The sequence below is a fragment of the Neovison vison genome, chromosome 11, assembly GCF_020171115.1.
Source record: "Neovison vison isolate M4711 chromosome 11, ASM_NN_V1, whole genome shotgun sequence".
NCBI classification, from domain to species: Eukaryota; Metazoa; Chordata; class Mammalia; order Carnivora; family Mustelidae; genus Neogale; species Neogale vison.
In genome coordinates, this window is record NC_058101.1 from 71476605 (window position 1) to 71495637 (window position 19033).

General features: G+C 42.2%; 2 protein-coding genes across 4 annotated transcripts in view; one reads left to right on the forward strand and one right to left on the reverse strand.

The window, feature by feature from the left end:
* The first annotated feature begins 5754 nt into the window (after window positions 1-5754).
* Window positions 5755-15558, forward strand: UCP1 (uncoupling protein 1). Of its 3 annotated transcripts, XM_044268045.1 has the most exons (6): window positions 5755-5880; window positions 6522-6720; window positions 10437-10637; window positions 10938-11039; window positions 12002-12182; window positions 15406-15558. In XM_044268045.1, the coding sequence occupies exons 1-6, from the start codon at window positions 5755-5757 to the stop codon at window positions 15518-15520; spliced, it is 924 nt and encodes a 307-aa protein (XP_044123980.1). In that variant the 3' UTR covers window positions 15521-15558. The 3 variants fall into 3 exon arrangements, with proteins under 3 accessions (XP_044123980.1, XP_044123981.1, XP_044123982.1); XM_044268046.1 differs by lacking the exon at window positions 10938-11039; XM_044268047.1 differs by lacking the exon at window positions 10437-10637.
* Window positions 8008-19033, reverse strand: part of ELMOD2 (ELMO domain containing 2) — a 41313-nt gene continuing 30287 nt past the window's right edge. Inside the window, exon 9 of the mRNA XM_044268044.1 lies at window positions 8008-8045. Coding sequence (XP_044123979.1) covers window positions 8044-8045 — 2 coding nt within the window. The 3' untranslated portion in view covers window positions 8008-8043. The remainder of the gene's footprint in view (window positions 8046-19033) is intronic.

The following is a 19033-nucleotide window of genomic DNA, read 5'->3' on the forward strand; positions in this document are numbered from 1 at the left end:
GAAATGGAAAAAGGTGATTTTAGGGGCGCCTGGTGGGCTCGGTTGGTTAAGTGTCTGCCTTCGGCTCAGGTCGTGATTCCAGATTGAGCCATTTCGGGCTCCCTGCTCAGAGGGCATCTGCTTCTCCCTCTCCCTCTGGCACTCCTCCCTCTCCTGCTCTCTCTCCTACTCTCTCTCTCTCTCTCAAATAAATAAAGTATTAAAAAAAAAGAAAGTGATTTTTAAAATTAGAAGTGTTGCAATGTTTATTCTTTCCTTTGTAAATCCCCCTCATAATGTATAGAAACCAAGTTAAAGGGTATATATTTCATGTGGCTTTTTGAAAACTTTTTCTATGACCTATTAAGAAAATATATGAGTATACCTAGCCAATCTACACCTTCAAAGCATAGGAAAATATCGTGTCATAAATATGTTGGGAAGGTGGTTTGGGTATCACAGAGTGACAGAAGGTTTGAGGGTCAGACAAGCCCTAAGTGCACCACTGAATGGTTACATGATCGAGAAGCTTCTTAACCGCTCTGCGCCTCTGAGTTTCCTCGCCCGTGAGGTGAGATAACACAGTACTTTTTCCAAAGGGCTATCATGCAAGGACTTATGCGGGTCAAATCTTGTGAAGTGCTTAGAGAGGTTCCATACATACTGGGTAAGTGAATGAAGTGGGTACATCTTTCAGAGGCTGAAGACCATTATGTACACTGGTGCCAAACAGAGAGTGATCCATTAATAAGAATAACCTAATGACGCAGGAAGACGCGTTGTAAAAGTGAAGAATTGGAGTTCAGAGAAGTACTTTGTCCCTACTTGCTCAGCTAGAGAGCATCTTGGATAGAACTGGAGCGTGGGCCTCTTTCTCTTAGTTACTGGGCTGTGCAGCCTTGGAATGACAATGGAGTGTTTTCTTCCTTAACACGCAGCTTGATGGTCTCTGTCTTTAGGCTGGGCTGGACCAAGAAAACCCACTGGGGTCCTCTCCCCACCCAATTCCTAAGGGCAGTCTCCCTCATTTACATATTTATGCATACACATGTAGACACCAATGGATCACTATTATGCACAATTCTTCAGACAAACCCAGATAGACACATCTGGATCCCAACTGACACAGGTGCTCCTGGTAATTTGCTATTATCAATATTAAGCTGTAATGGGCATCAACCTATATAAGACTTTTTTTTCACATTTTGGCTAACCATTTTAGGGCAGATATCCAGAAGTAGAATTACTAGATCAAAGGATATGGACATTATCTTTGTTCAGTGGATACTGCTAAACTGTTTTCCAAAAAATTACACAAATTTATAATGCCATCATTAATACAGTACTGCTATTATAATCATATTTTTCACATTCACAATTTGTAATTAAAACAGTCATTCATGTATATTTATAAATTAACTTTATGATATGAAAAGGTATATATAAATGTTATTATAATTATAATTTTGGTAGAGATAAGGTATTAATTTATTAGGTAAAGAAGGTACATTACTTTATTAATGATGTAAAATATATTCCCTCTATTTGTATAATTTGTATTTCTTCTTTTATAAATTATTCCTTCTATCATTTGCACAGTTATCTATACAACTACAACACGGTATTTCCTACTGGTGGTGAATGAGAGAATTATGGGAAGTTGTAGAACATTATTCAAATGCACAGCGTTACCCTGTTTTATTTAATATGGAGACATTTTGTTCAGTGATTCCTGACCACAGTTCGCACGAGTTCAGTTGTAAATGTCACTCTACATTTTCAGAAAGGAAACAGGTGTTTAGTACATGAGGAACCTTCTGCCACTCCTTAGCTACTTCATAAAAGGGCTGTTACCCTTGTTCACACTGACTTATCCTTCACGTCTTCTTTGGGCCAGAAGAGCAGTCTGATCCTTTGGGGACGCCACCCTCTACCCTACTGTTCTCTCCAACCTGAAGCAAACTTTCTCCTACTTCCCCGGGCCTCTCAGAAAGGGCGAGGTAGCCTGCTCCTTGGAATACAGAACCATTTTGCTCTTGAACTCCTGCAACCCTCCCTTGAGGGTCTCCTCATATGAGGCCTTTGATTTCTTCTGCTTCTTTGACCCTTAGTATTGGCAGCGTGTCTGGCACATCTCAGGTGCTCGGTCACCATTGAACTAAACTGACACTGTCTTCTGTGGAGTTCTCTGACCATGTCTATTAATATCTCAGAGGCTCAAGCTGTCTTTCTTCCTATGGTCTCAAACAAGTCAGTTTCTTTATCCCACCACAGGTCCCCTCTTTCCACCTGCTCTTACTGGTTCTCACCTTTCCTATTTCTTTTTTTTTTTTTTAAGATTTTATTTATTTAACAGACAGAGATCACAAGTAGGCAGAGAGGCAGGCAGAGAGAGAGGAGGAAGCAGGCTCCCTGCTGAGCAGAGAACCCGATGTGGGGCTCGATCCCAGGACCCTGGGATCATGACCTGAGCCGAAGGCAGAGGCTTTAACCCACTGAGCCACCCAGGCGCCCCCTCACCTTTCCTATTTCTAATGGATCTTTTCCTCATATTTTCTTCCCTTCTAATGACTTTCATTTCACCCCCTGGTCTGGTTTATCATATCCTGCCTTGGAAACATGGAAACATCTGCCTCATGGAGCAAAACAAATTTCCGTTTACCCTGTTTCTCCTTCAAAAATGTACTGCATAGTACAAATCCAAAATTTGTAGTCCAAATCTAAAAATTCTATACCAATCCACTGCCTCCAACTCTTCATCAGGAAGGTAAGTAGGTAGTGTTGGAGGAAAGAGCAAAGAGACAGTGCATGCCCCCTCCATTTTACTTCTCAAAAAAGTAAAGGTTGTGTACCCTCTTCAAACAGCCACCATTCCATTTTTTCTCAAATATAATTGCACGAGTCAAAAATTTGAGTTGTGCTCAAGTGGATGATTCTTCTGTCCTACTGGCATGGACAGAGGTGACTCGGTGATATCTAGCAGTTGGGTGGGTTTATCTGCAGAATCCAAGACAGCTGCATTCTTATGTCTGGCACCTTGGTGGGGAAGGCTGTAAGGGCCTCCATGGGGCCTCTCCAGTGTGTGAGAGACTCGGAGGAGCTGTATTTCTTACATGGTGGCCCAGGGCTCCAAGTGTTCCAAGGGACTAAGAAGCTGAAAGGGCTTTTATGATCCAGCCTCAGAACCACAGAGAATCAGTTCCATCTCATTCTGTTGGTCCAAGCATTCACAAGCCTGCCCAGATACAAGAGGGAAGAGCCATGGACCCTCACCCTTTGGTGGGAGAAATTGGTGATTATGCTTTAAAACTACTACAAATGGAACATCGTGAACAATTTAGGTTAGGGTTGGGTTGTGGGTTGAGGACTAACCAGTTGATAGTAGCTGTTCACTAGAATTAGCTGGGAAAAATGCCCTCACTCCTTTTACATCTAGTCTCCCCATATCAAACATTTGCAATCTCTACTTAACCATCAGACTCAACCAAATGACTCCACTCCTGTGTACTCCCTAAGATGACCAATAGCCTTAGAGCCAAAGCCTACAGGCTTTTCTTCATTTTTGTCCTCCTTTGACATTTCTAAACTTCATGCTAGTCAAGACCCCACCCTTCCTTAAATTGTTTTCTCAAATACCATGGTTCCATGACTCAATACACTATAATTTTACCTTTGAAGGCCATTCTTCCCAGACCAGAACTCTGGGTATCCCTATTATCCCTACATTTTGACTCGTGACCTAGTCCTGCTGTTCTCAGTCCTGTTTAAAGTGTACCCTCTTTCATCACATCCATCTTACTTACTCCCAAATGCCTCCCTCCCTGATTTCTTGCTCCTTTATCATGTTATGTAACGTTCTCTATGGTAACTACTTACCTGTAAGAAATACCCTTCTCTTCCAAGAATTCCAAGACTCTAAAGGCTGATCTCAACTTCTTGCCCCTAAAGTCACCTCTTCTTACACTCTCATGACAATCAGCTGTCACCATCCCTGAAGCTACTACCCATGTTCTTAAACTTAGAGTCATCTCTGAAAAATTTTTGACTTTCTACCCAATCGTTCATAAAGATGTGTTGTCTACCGTATTAAATACGACATTTATGTGAGAACACTTTACGGTCTGTAAAGTACTGTCCATGCATAAGGTGGTGATAACATGAATTCACATTTGGAGCAGATGTTCAAGGTCAACCCTCAAGCTGGCCTCAGTGGACTTCTAAGGTCTCATCTTTTACCAACTTCTTATCCTCTCTCCTTCCCCATCATCCAGTGTCTCAGGCAGGCCAACAGATCACATTCCCATATATTCGCCCTGCTTTCCCCAAATTCCTGCCTTTATACATACCACTTACTTGCCTCAATTGCTCTTTATTTCAACAAGTGTTTGCAGAGGAGAAAACCCACTGTCGTCTTCTCTCTGTTTCTCCAGAGCCCATCCTACCTTTACAGTTGACTTCCTCGACATACCTCCAACATCCCCTAGAAATGGCTTCTTGAACAGGTGCACAGTACCTACAACCTGTTCTCACAGAGTATTTGGAAATTATTCTCTAGGGGGGTTGAGTCTCATTTTCCCTGCTCTTCAACCAAAAGAATAAATGAATGCTCACAATAAATCTTTGCACAAGGACAGAAATAGGAAAAGCTCCTCCTTCCACAAAAAACACACTTTGCAATATTTAATTTATCAATATAGGTAAGTTAGCAGTAGATTTCACACCTGGGGATGTCTCTGGATACACATTTTACCCAGAAGGAAGCAAAAAGTGGGAGTAAAGATGACTTCCCACTGAAGGGAAGCCTCAGAGCTACACATCTGCTGCGAAGGAACCTGCCAATGTCTTTTCCAACACACTCTCCTAAGAAAAGGGAGGGGAAGGGAAGGGAAGAATAGGGAAAAGAAGAGAAGGGAAAGGAAGGGAAGAAAAAAAAACAAAAGGAGCAAGTTATAGCTCACATTTTAGAGCACTTTAGCAATTTACTATTTGCTTTCTAGTATGTCAATGATCTCATTCGACTTCCTCTTACAAAAAGTGTTCAAACGAAACACTTTATGTCTTTTAAAAGTTGTGAGTGATCTTGGTTTCTGCCTGGGAATTTTCCGGGTCTGGATTTGGTGGTTGGAAAGCAGAAAGTTAATAGGAGAGAAAAGGAAGCTGAGAAGATGCCTGCAAGGTTCCAGGGGAGTCAGAGGAATAAAAAGGGCGCACCTTTCTCTCTTGAAAGAGCTCCAGCTCGGCAGGACCTTTTACCAGGATCCCCGAGAGACCGAGAGACCGCTCTTGTCAGGCTGCCCCAGCCAAGGGCACGCAGCCAGGCTCGGGGTGGCGGTGGGCGGCTGCTGCGGTGCGCCCTCCCTCGGACACGCCAGGCGCAGACGGTCAAGTGCGCCGCGAAGACTCTAGCGCTGGGAGCGGCTCCCCAGGCGCGCGGCAAGGTTGCACGTGGGAGGGACCTGGCACGCCCTGGCCAGCTCCCAGGCCCGGGTCCGTGGAGACTCGACGAGCCGCAGCCCGGGAGCGGCCAGCTATATAAGTCACCCGGCGCGGGCAGGGCGCACGGGCGCAGCCAGCCTGCGCGTCCTGGGTCCTCCTGGCACTAGGGCGCGAAGGCGGGAGGCGCGGCCCGGCTCAGCTCCAGTGTAGCCGCTGCCCGCGCACCCCCTCCCCCGAAGTCAAGTCAGAAGCCGGTTTGCTGTCCGGGAAATTCCACCTTGTGGCGGCCCGAGTCCATCAGTCCTTGCGCCCGCTCGTCGCTCCGCAATTTGAGCGAAGATGGTGGGCCCCACAGCCTTGGACGTGCCCCCGACGATGACGGTCAAGATCTTCTCCGCTGGCGTGGCGGCCTGTGTGGCGGATGCCATCACGTTCCCGCTGGACACCGTCAAAGTCCGGCTCCAGGTAGCGAGTGAGATGAGGCTGGGGAGGTGTCTCAGGGCAGAGGGGGGACACCTATTCTGTGCGCCCTTTTGGGAATGGCTTTGGTTTAACCACTCCGCAGGTGGGGCCGGTGGCCGCCTTAAAAGTGTGGGCTTGTCACGGAACTGGATGCGTTAGGGTGGGGAACTGGAACTTACCTGAGATTAACTGAAGAACCACAAGAAGCCCCAGAAGATCGATTGACCATGACCACTGCCAGAGCCCCCAGAGTTAGGGCGCACTATGTGTTCTAAGAGCTAAGACTGTCAGCCTTTCCCAAGTCTCCATGTCAAGTTCTTTGCCTTCCTTACTTTGGTGGGGGCATCTTCCCATCAGCTGCTTGCAGGTTCTGAAGGATTTGTACAGGGAAAGTGGGAATGTTCAAAATGGGCATTGTAGCTAACCTCTCTCCGTATATGTACCTAGAGAGATATAGAGATATCTAGAGGAGATGTTACTGAGAAGGGAAAGGGAACTGGGAGCAGGAAAACAGTGGGAAAAATCTTGGCTGCAGGTTTCTCCACAGAGGACAGCCTGTTGCCAGTCTTTGTTTTTTCCTCACCAGTTAGGACCTCCTCACTCAGTTTTCACTTCCCTCTGACCTGTACCTTTCTCATTTCCAGATCCAAGGTGAACGCCAGACCTCCAGAGCCATCAGGTATAAAGGTGTCCTGGGAACAATCACCACTCTGGCAAAAACAGAAGGGCCAGTGAAACTCTATAGTGGGCTGCCTGCTGGTCTCCAGAGACAAATAAGCTTTGCTTCTCTTCGGATCGGCCTCTACGACACCGTCCAGGAGTTCTTCAGCACAGGAAAAGAAAGTAAGCAATGAGCATCCCTGGGAGGGGCAGACAGCCAGAGACATGCCCTGGGCCCAGCTCTGTTCAAGCAAATGTTACATGCGGGGTAGTGGTCTTCATAACAAACTGGCAAGCAGACATCCAATATTAGCTTGATACTCACTGTTCGTAGAAAGAAAAGGAAATGTGCAAAATCAGTTTTTCAGATGCCGATTTATACTTATAAAAATCACCTGATCGGTCATGGAAGTTTGGGGCATAATTTGGATATCCACCTGGAGAAGACAGATGGGCTGGAGAGTAAGGGGTAATTCGAGGTTCCCCAAACGGTGAAGTCTCACAACAACATCTGAGGAGCGTGTTGAAAATCCAAGTGCTGAGGACTGCCCTGTTCCCTGTTCCCTGAATCTGAACTGCTCAGGTTGGGACCAGGAGATGGATGTTTTCACAAGCTTCCTGGAAATTTTTGGCAGGCACAGATTTGAAAACCTTGGTTTGAAGGGCAGAAAACCAGACCTCATGAGGAGAGCTGAGAGGACAGGGAAAGGAGTTCCTCATTGCTCTCCAAGAATTCCTGTCAGTTTAGTCAGCATTTATTTGAGGCCACACTATGAGCTGGACTCTATTCTAAATGCCTCAGATACATCACTGCTGGAAATATACTATTATTTGTATCCTTTAATAAGAGGGGAAACTGAGGCACAGAGAAGTTTTAGAACTTGCCCAAGGTCACATAGTTGGAAAGGGGCAGAGCACCAGTTCAAACCCAGGAGTCTGGCAGCTAACCTGTCTCTCAACCACTTCACTGCCCTGCCCCCTCCATGTGATTCTGGGCATCATTTAATCCAACAGAGTTGTGAGATACAAAGTGTTATCCCCACAGTCAGGAAAGGAAACTGAGGATCAGAAAAGTTAAGTAACATCAAGATCACCCAGCTAGCATGTATCAGAGTCACTTTCTTATGGAGCAGACAAAAATGAATATGTTAAGTGACTACGTGGGCAAAGTTCATCATTTCTGCTTTAAGTAACTTGAGGATGGATGCGAGGGCGATCGGGCTGCGACATCTGTCACCCCATTGATCCGGCTGGCTAGACGGGTGTCCCTTTCCCCTCTCACTGCTCTGTGTGTGTCCCTCCCAAAGCTGAACCCTTGATCAAAGAGGATGACCTTCCCCGATACAGGAAGACCATTCTTGAGTCAAGGGTATAGGAGTAGCTGCATTCCCCTGCTAGAAACTTCCAAACAAGCTCTCAAGGTCCATTAGTAGGAGTATGTAGTGTAGTCAAGATCCCGAGACTCCAGACACATCCAAATGAGGCACTGGTGGTGGCAGTCTGTTTTTCTTTAAAAAAAAAAAAGTCACTTTAGGATTACATAACTTTATGGAACAAGTTATAAATATTAGTCATACAAACAAGGAATGAGTCTACTCTATACAGTTTCAAAGTAAAGTCTAGATGCTTTGAGATCAATACTGCATTGTCCTGTTTGTACGTGTAACAAGAGAGGGATCACAAAAGATGTAAAGCTGCCCATTCTGGTAGTTTCCTTCACAATTGATTGTCCTGCCCAATTGGTGAGTACTTCGATACTAAATTAATAGGACCTATCTTAGCAGGATTCTCTGTTATGCCAATTCCATGCATTTTGTTAGCTTTATTGAGGTGCCATGTGCCCCAAACTGTGTTCAATGCATGGATTATAGATTTCTGTCTAGGCAAGACCTGTGAGCTTTGAGTAGGTTGGTAGATGGCTATGTACTATGACACATGCTCTTTAGAGCATTTAGAAGTAATGACAGGATGTTGGGCACATGGAAGAGGAATATTTTACTGAGGCTCGGGGCATGCTTGGGCCAGATTTTCCTGAAGAACTGACATCTGAATCGAATCTTGATTTGATTCAGACGTTAGTCTGAATCAATAAGCCTAATAAGGTAAAGTGGTGAGGAAAGACCTTCCAAGAGAGTGAAGGTCATGTACAGAGGCTCAGAGAGGAGTGGCAAGAGCACACAGGGCAGAGAGGGAGGACTTGTTGGCAAGGAGGGAGAGGCGAATCCCAGGCAGGAAGGAGTCAGATCACAAGGAACCTTGCAGACCATGCTAAGAAGTTCAGATTTTGTCCTTACAGTGATGGGAAATCATTGAAAAATGTTAAGCAGGAAAGTGTCACAAACCATTTATATTTTTGAAAGATCATTTTGGCAGCAATATCTAGAGGATTTATAGAAAAAGGGCCAGAAGGGGGTAAGTTAGAAAGTAAGAAACAACTGGGATAGGCTACAATGGCAATAGGGAAGGAGAAGAGAGATCAGAAAGATTCAGAAAGTGTAGCTGACTGAACTTGGTAGGCAGCTGGCAGTAAGGATGAGGGAAAGCCAGCGATGGTGATGGCCTCTGAGGTCTTGGCTAAAGGTTCCATTCATGGAGGGCAGGAACATGAAAGCTGTCTTGGGGGAAGGTAAACCTTAGGGAAGGCTGACACTTGAAGATGTATAAACAAGTAACATCCAGTCAATACATGAGCTTAGGAGAAATGTCTGAGCTAGACTCCAGAGAGTTACAGGTGGAACCATCAGTAGGGTCAAACAGAGCAGAGAGATCTAGCATGGAAGGGACTGAAATGTGATGGATGTGACTAACAAAAGGAACCCATGGTTTTCCTTTGCCAAAACACTGGAGGCCGAGTAGCAGAGATGGAAGCTGGCTCATAGAGGGCTGAGGAGGAACTATAAGAAGGGCCATGAGAAGTAAAGACAGAAAATATAGCCTCTATTTCAAAGGGCTTGACAGGGAAATGAGAAGGGGACTGGTGGACAGGATGAGTGTCACAAGATAAGATTATGAATGTGGCCCCAAGTGAAGGGGATTGTAATTGTCAGATCTTGCCCATTAAAAGATGGTTATCTATTGTATGCTCAGCTGCTGGACAAGCGTGAGGAGGAAAGAGTACAATCATATGGTTATGAAAAAACTTATGTACTTTCTATATGCAGGACAGTATGTTATATGCTATACTGTTATTATTTTAACTCACATGATAACTGGTATGAGATAGATATTATCTCTATTTTACAGATTAAGAAACAGACAGACTGAGAAAGTCCTTGATGAGTACATGTTCTTGAGCCATACTTTAATGGATCCAAGACTACTTATAGTTTATTAAATAATATCTGTCTTGAGTAACCTAAGCTAATTTTTTAAATTTTCAGGTCAAAAATCACTTTCTTCACTTCTTTCTTTTTATTTTTGTTTCCTTTGTAATCTGTTGTAGCCTAATACCACCGCCATCCCATATGGGAGCCGTTTGTTCACTTGGGATTTTCCTAAAACCCTGAAGCCCTATAATTAACATTACACTGACAAGAGGAAGGCTAAGCATCATTGGTGACTGGTACCTGCTCCCAGTTGGGAAATACTGGAAAAGAGAGCTAAATATAGAAGAGAACTAAGCACAGTTTAAATAGGCATTGCATTTTCTTTGTACTTGAAAGTCTTTATTTATTTTCTAACTGTAGTCAACTTCGAAGTTTCTAGGCCTAAAGTGATTTAGCCCATACTCAGTACATGATCACAGCATGTACGAGCATTAAGGAACTAGAAAAGATATAGAGAGATACAGTAATAGTAACCACTAAAATTAAAAAAGACATAGAGTTGCCCTCTGGGTCTTTTATTTTTTTTCTTTTCTTTTCTTTTTTGCTTGATAAGTATCTTTTCTCTCCGGATAGCAACACCTAGTTTAGGAAGCAAGATCTCAGCTGGTCTGACGACTGGAGGGGTGGCAGTATTCATCGGGCAACCCACAGAGGTCGTGAAGGTCAGACTTCAAGCACAGAGCCATCTGCATGGTCTCAAACCTCGCTACACCGGGACTTACAATGCTTACAGAGTCATAGCGACAACAGAAGGCCTGATAGGCCTTTGGAAAGGTAATTGACTTCAAGGTGAATCTGATCATTATTAAAACACATATATCTTGGGGGGTGCCTTGGTGGCCCAGTCGGTTAAGCATCTGCCTTCGGCTCAGGTCATGATTGGAATAGAGTCTGTCATTGGGCTCCCTCCTCAGCGAGGAGTCTGCTTGTCCCTCTCCCTCTTCCCCTCCCCCCAACTTGTGCACTCTCACTCTAGCTCTCTCTGAAATAAATAAAATTAAATTAAAAAGAACACATATATCCTGTCAGCACCTTATCGTATAATGAAGCTATTACACATTTTCTTTTTTCTAGGAACTACTCTCAATCTGACAAGAAACGTCATCATTAATTGTACAGAGCTGGTTACATATGACCTAATGAAGGAAGGCCTTGTGAAAAACAAACTCCTGGCAGGTAACTTCCTCTTAGATACATAACCTGTGGGTCTACACATTTACAGTTTCATCCTGGAGATTCTCCAGGGATGTTGTAGTGAATCCCTTAATCGTAACAGTTGAAAAAACTAAGTAATTTTGAACACTAGATAGAACTTTTAAGCAAACAAAACAGAACAAAAGAAAAAACAAACCCAAACCCCCAAACACTAACTTTTAGAAGTTTGCTGCAACCAATTTTTTTTCTGCAACAGAAAGTGTAACAGTATTCGTACATCAGCATTATACTCATGTAATACTAGTATATGGGACTTTGGTTAGCATCTTTTTCTTTTTTAAAGATTTTATTTATTTATCAGAGAGAGAGAGGGGGCAGACAGAATGGCAGGCAGAGGCAGAGGGAGAAGCAGGCTCCCTGCCGAGCAAGGAACCCGATGTGGGACTCAATCCCAGGATGCTGGGATCATGACCTGAGCCTAAGGCAGCTGCTTAACCAACTGAGCCACCCAGGCGTCCCTAGCATCTTATTCTTTATATAGCATAACATCCCATACTCTATCCAGATGAGCTGGTTAGGTAAGGAGCCCATCAGTGTTTTCATCCAAAAGTAGTACCATTGGATATGTTCCTAAGACAGTCTCACAGGTTCTAGAGACATTGAAATTCTCCCTGGACAATGACTTTAATTCAACAAAAGAATTATTAGATGCCTATGTCTCGGGCATTATGCGATACCCTTAGGGCACAGAGCAGACTCACAGGATATTTTCCTAAAACGCTAACAATCCCCTGTGCCACGTACTCTTTGTCATCTTTTTTGGTAAGGGTAAGTGAAAGCTTCCTTGAGATATTTTATTCATTGATGAGACATCCACATTGGTCTTCTGATATCATCGGGTTTCCGAGGATCTGATAGATAACTAAAAACTAGAAGCTTCTTCCGAAAGTCTGCTGCTGATTTGTTTCATTGATCTCTTTTAGATGACTTACCCTGCCACTTTGTGTCAGCCCTTATCGCCGGATTTTGCACAACGGTCCTGTGCTCGCCAGTGGATGTGGTAAAAACCCGATTCATTAATTCTCCACCAGGCCAGTACACAAGTGTGCCCAACTGCGCCATGACAATGTTCACCAAGGAAGGACCGCTGGCTTTTTTCAAAGGGTAGGATATGTAATGGTCTGTAATGCTATGTTCAGGCTATCTGTATGCTTTGGGAAGCTGTCTCGTCTAAACAGTCGACCAGCCTTAGTCTATGCCGTATGTTTAGTGTTTATTTTTCTTTGCCATAACTATCACCAGTTCCTCTGGGCCAGAAAACTATGATATTAAAATGTTCTCAGCCTTGATCAGAGGCTCATTTAAATTCAGTGACCTCTCTCTTGGTCCCAGCCTATTGGGAATTGGACAGGATTTTGCTTGATCAGGACTAGAGAACTATAAAGTGAAGGGAAATCATAATAGAGGACTACAAAAACAAGATGTGATTTTTGCTATTAAAATAATTTTTGCTATTAAAATAATTTTTTAGAGGTGCCTGGGTGGCTCAGTGGGTTAAGCCTCTGCCTTCAGCTCAGGTCATGATCTCAGGGTCCTGCGACTGAGCCCCGCATTGGGCTCTCTGCTCAGCGGGAAGCCTGCTTCCCCCTCTCCCTGCCTGCCTCTCTGCCTACTTGTGATCTCTCTCTCTGTCAAATAAATAAATACAATCTTAAAAAAAGAGAGAATTTCTTAAATTTTTAAAATTTTTAAAATTTTAATTCCAGTTAATTAATTCCAGTTAGAGCTGTATTAGTTTCAGGTGTCCAATATAGCAATTCCACACTTCCATACATCCCCCAACACTCACCACAAGTGCCCTCCTTAATCCACATCAGCCATTTAATCCACCCCCCTTGCCTACCTCTGCTCTGGTAGCCATCAGTTTATTCTCTATAGTTAAGAGTATGTTTCTTGATCTCTCTCTCTCTCTCATCATTACCCCTTGCTTGTTTTTTAAAGGCCAAATACCCTTTTTTTTTTTAGATTTTATTATTTATTTGACAGACAGAGATCACAAGTAGGCAGAGAGGAAGGCAGAGAGAGAGGAAGGGAAGCAGGCTCCCTGCTGAGCAGAGAGCCCGATGTGGGGCTTGAACCTAGGACCCTGAGATCATGACCTGAGTCAAAGGCAGAGGCTTTAACCCACTGAGCCACCCAGGTGCCCCACCTCTTGCTTGTTTTTTAAATTCCACCTATGAGTCAAATTATATGGTATGTGTCTTCTCTGACTTATTTCATATAGTGTTTTCCTCTCAAGCTCCACCTGCGTCATTGCAAATGGCAAGATTTCATTCTTTTTTATGGCTAAATAGCATTCTACTGTGTGTGTTTGTGTGTGTACATGTGTATTTTCATCAATCAGTAGACATGTGGGCTGTTTCCATATCTTGGCTCTTGTAAATAATGCTGCTATAAACATAGGGGTATATGTATCCCTTTGATTTAGTGTTCTTGGATTCTTTGGGTAAATATCCAGTAGTGTGATTGCTGAAATTTTCACTGTTTTAATTTGATGGACTCAGATTTTTATTGTATTAAAGTCAAACTAGAGAAAAATCATTGCCACTGACCTAGCAAAGTCATGCAGAAAATGATGTGGTTTGAATAATAATGCTTACCTTGAAACCAGTATTGCATAGTAGGCCACTTTTCCTGTTAAGTAGTATTACATTGACTACTACCTTCCTGAGAAAGTACAGTATGAGCTACTGTATGGATGCACTCTGTAAGGATTAAACTGGTGATAATATAGCCATTTCTATAACCCTTTAAAATTGTAAGGCAGTGCCTCAAACTTTATGAAATAAGCATAAATGCACCATACACATTATACACAAGCTTTTCAAATCACCATAATTAGCACTAATGGTATATGAATACAAATGAGTTATATTATAAAATTAATTCAGAATGGATATCTCAGTTATTGACCATTAACCATTTAACAATACTTTCTTTTTTTTCAAACTTGAAACCTTTTGGGGATATATGCTGCAGCAAAGATGAACCCTGAAAACATTATGCTGAATAAAATGGGCAAGACACAGGACATATATTGTATGATTTCACTTATGTGAGGTATCTAGAGTAGTCAGATTCATACAGACAGAGGCGGAATGGTGATTACCAGAGGCTGAGGGCAGGTGGGGGAGTAGGGCATTATTTTTGTTTGTTTGTTTGTTAGGTTTTATTCATTTATTAGAGAGCATGGGAGCATGAGTGGGGCTGGGGAGGGGCAGAGGGAGAGGGAGAATTAGGCTCCCCTACTGAGCAGGGAGCCTGACACTGGACTTGATCCCAGGACCCTGAGATCATGACCTGAGCTGAAGACAGATGCTTAACTGACTGAGCCACCCAGGTGCCTGGGAATTATTGTTTAATATGTACAGTTTCAGTTAGAGATGATCAGAAGGTTCTGGAGAGGGGTAGTGGTGACGGTTGCTCCCAATGTGAATGCACTTAATGCTACTGAATTATACACTTAAAATGGTTAAAATGGCAAACTAATGAACAATGTACCACAATTAAAACACACACAAACACACACACACACACACACACACAAATCCAGGAGTCAGGAGAAATGTATTGAGACCTTAAGTTAACCAAAACCTTAGGGGCATGATTTTTATAGGCCAGATCTCTTTTAAAAAATCTATCCAAAACAGAGTTAACTGATGACGTCTTTTTCTCTCTGAATGTCTTTATTGCTGCAAACAGGCATTCAAAATCAATCATTTGGTTTGCACAGTTTGACAGCATAACAAAACAAAACAAAACAAACAAACAAACAAACAAAAAAACAGAAAACAAACCACCCAAACCTCCCCCCCCCACAAAAAAAGAAGAAAAGTACCTTGACGGTCCTTGACGTCCTTAACGGTCTAAGGCCAAGAATTGCCAAGATTGGGACAGCACTAATTTCTTCTCTTTAGAAAATGGTCCACTTACTCATTGATTTTTCTTGGCTTTCTCCTCTTCCTCTTTCAACAGATTCCTACCTCCCATTCAGAAAGCAGAGCAAAAGATAGCAAGAATTTCCTTGCTCCTCAAAAAAAGAGAGTTATGGAAAATGCCCCTTCAGAAAGGACACAAGATTTGGTGTGGTGGGAAGGAAAGCCGTTTATGTATTTGGATAGATGTGATCATTCGGGGTTTTGCGGTTCTGAAGCAGTATTAGATGGCTACATAAAACATTATCTTAGGCATCGCTGGAAAGGGGAGGAATAGGTCATTTTAAATGTCTTTATTTGAGGAGAGTGGTGCAATGAGAAGCAGAAACTGTGTGATAATAGCTTTAAGAATTCCAACAAACTCAAGAGAATGATGACATGCCCTCTTCTAGATTTGTACCTTCCTTCTTGCGATTCGGATCCTGGAACGTCATCATGTTTGTGTGCTTCGAACAGCTGAAGCGAGAACTGATGAAGTCAGGGCGGACCGTGGACTGTGCCACATAATCACCTTCAGGAAAAGGCGGTAACACACCAGGGGGAACCTTTGCTGACCGGATAACTAAAATCAAAAATGAAAATAAAACACCTATTTCCCCTTATTTCACCCTAAAAAGATAAAGGAGTTCTGATAAAGAGTTTTGGACTTTTCAAAGAAAAATGGGTGTTTATTTCCTGTGACTCTTATTCTCAGTGTCTCAGGAAGGAGAAAGCAAAATTCTCAGCATGCACCTTGGCTCATGCAAGGTGCAAATAAGTGACTTCATTTGATTGGCTGTTTTGAGAGGGTGGGAGCCTTACGATTGAATATGAAGAAATTTAACATGTTTTCATTATAGTTCAAGTTCACAAGAAAGGAAAACGGCTGCATTTTATGTTTATAAATACTTAATGATGAACAGTTATCAAGAAAATGCTGTTTCCTTTTATTAACCCAGTTGTCAGTTAATATATTCAGTAAAGTATTCCCAGTACCTTTGAATGTTTGCCATTCGGGGTCTATCTCTGAATGTAAAATTTGCGGTGCACTTCTAGCAAGTGAAGGTCTTTAGAATCAACAAGCATAAACGTACTTTGAATGTAATTGGTACAGATTTCTAATTTTGGGAGTCTGTGTTTTATGGCATTTATAACAACCTCTAATCTAAGACACTATAGTCTTTTGGGCATATTGTTATTACAATCATGATATCTGTGTCAGAAGTGCAGAATTTTTGAGGCAGAAGGTACCTTGGGTGAGACAGCAGAATAGTCTGGGATTCCTAGTGAGATAAAAACAAATCTTCTTGGCATCTTTCCAGCCAAGCTAAATTCATCATTAACACCTGTAGGAACCTTTTTCTTATGCCCACAAACTGAGTGCAGAAGAAATAGGGAAAGAATAAACAAGAGATTAGAAAAGAAGTGTAAGACAAAACCCAGGCTTGTTTTGAGCCAAAACCGAAGAATGGAGGAAGGTGTCATTCTATTTGTTTTCATCAGCTCCGCATTCTATCTACTGTTGTGTTTTTCCCCCTTGACTTTATGAGGTTTCCCTGGTGCTTATTTCCCCTGCTGTTAACTGTAAAATGGTCTTGTAGCAGAGGTCTGCAGTATCCCTCACCTGTCTCTTTGAGCTCACCACTCTAGCGCATGCGCGCCTCACTTCCTGTGGTCCTTTCCGCATCTGTCTAGGGTCTTCCGGCCAGCAGAGCCATCCCTGTGCGCCTGCGCATGGCACGCTCGAAGAACAGGAAAGAACACACCTCCTGGGAGCCGCCCTTGGCCAGTAACTGATGGGAGTCGGTGTATAAATACTTTAGTCCCCTGGCCCTCACCCAAGGACTCAAAATCCAGTTACACAGTGTTATTTTGCTTAATACAAAACCCTTTATGGGATGACTTCAGTCCCCTCACTCCTTTACCAGTGTTTCCTGGGATCACCGCCCAAATGAATGACAAATCCTTATTCAAGGTCTGATTCTGGAGGAATCCACAGACAAACCATAACCTTGGAGTAGCATGTTTCTGTCAAACACAGAAGAAAACATAAAAGTTCGTTTCTTTGCAGTCAGGAAGTAGGCTGTAGTGACAAGATACTGTCCCTTGATCAAACTATAGTCAGGCTTCTCTGAGCTGCCTTTTTCTACTAAATACTCCATAGGCATGTCTTTAAGAGCCCAATTTAACAAGAATCGGACTGGATAGGTTTAGCCAGAGTCCCTCACCCTTCATAAATGATCACCCTTGACAACTGATCAGAAATTCCTTTTCTACCCTTGATATTGGATCAATTCTCTTGGATTTTCTATGTACACATTTAGATCATTTATGACTAACTTTTCTTTCATTCCATCCACTTGTTTTATGGCACTAGGCAGAACTCTAGCACAATTTTGAATAGATGTACTGTGACAATTTAGATTATTCATCAAATGTTCACTCTTTAGCCCTTCCTAATAGAATACATGTTCCTGTTCCATGGATGTTGGACTTGACCATGTGATTTGCTATACAACCAAGGGAATGTGAGTGGACATGATGTGAGCAAAGGCTTGAAATACCTGTGAACCATTGGACTTCTTGTGTTTCTGCTGCACCATTAAAGAGCATACCTCAGGGGCGCCTGGGTGGCTCAGTGGGTTAAGCCGCTGCCTTCGGCTCAGGTCATGATCTCAGGGTCCTGGGATCGAGTCCCACATCGGGCTCTCTGCTCAGCGGGGAGCCTGCTTCCTCCTCTCTCTCTCTGCCTGCCTCTCCATCTACTTGTGATTTCTGTCAAATAAATAAATGAAATCTTAAAAAAAAAAAAAAAAAAAGAGCATACCTCAGGTAGCCCACTGGTCCCAGATGAGTAGATCACATCGAGATGACAGAAGCCAAAAAACATGACCTGTGTTTAAGACCCACTGAGCCCAGCTGAGATTAGCAAAGCTGCCTGGTTAGCCTACCCATGAGTGAGGAGGGAATGTTTTTTTGTAGCCACTAAGATTTTTGTGTGATTGGTTGTTATGTGTTGTTATTGTGGCAAAAACAGATACAAGTGGTAACACCCTTTCTTAATTCTGATCCTGATGTTTTACCATTAAATATATTGGTTAGTGTTTATTTTATAGATATAATTGATAAAATTAAGGTAACCCGTATTTCTTATTTGTTAAGTTTTTAACATGAATGGATGTTGAATTTTTACCAAATTCTTTTTCTGCAACTTTTAAGATTATGTGGTTTTCAAATGTTAATGTGGTAAATTTCATTAATTTTATTTTGGGAATTAACCTGAGCTGCAATTGATCACACATTAAAACAACGTATCTATATGTAGCTCATTATTATTTAATATATTTATTTCTGGACTTCAGTAGGTTTCTATTTTATTTAGCATTACAACATCTAAAATGACATTGGCATATAATTCTTCTTTTTCATTCTGTTCTTGTTGGATTTGAGTCACTAACACTATGAAGTTTCATTATGTCTACCCTTCATTATGTAGAAGAGATTGTGAAACTGTCATTATTTTATTCTTAAATGTGTTAACTTATCAGTGTGGAACTGTGGGTGTTTTTTGTTTAATTAACATATAATGTATTATTTTTGTCAGGGGTACAGGGAAATTGTAGGTTTTTTTAATGGAAAGATTTTTAACTCCTGAATCCACTAATAGTGGTAGGACTTTCTGCTTCTCTATTTCTTCTTATACAGTTTTGTTTTGATAAGTATATTTTTCTAGAAATGTTTATATTTCATCTAAAGTTTCAAATTTTTGAGGTGATCCTTAATATATTTTCAGGTTTGCAGGATCCGTAGTGATGTTTCATATTTAATTCTTGATATCATTATTTGCTTTTCCTTATCTCACCATGGTTTATCAGTATTACTAGTCTTTTCAAGCAACAGCTTTTTACTTTTGTTGATTCTATGGTATATATTTCTACTCCACACATCTGAGCTCTTGCCTTTAGTATTTCCTTCTTCATTTTCTTTAGGCTTATTTTGTTCTTTGCCAAACTCCTTGAGATGATTACTTTGTCTTTAATT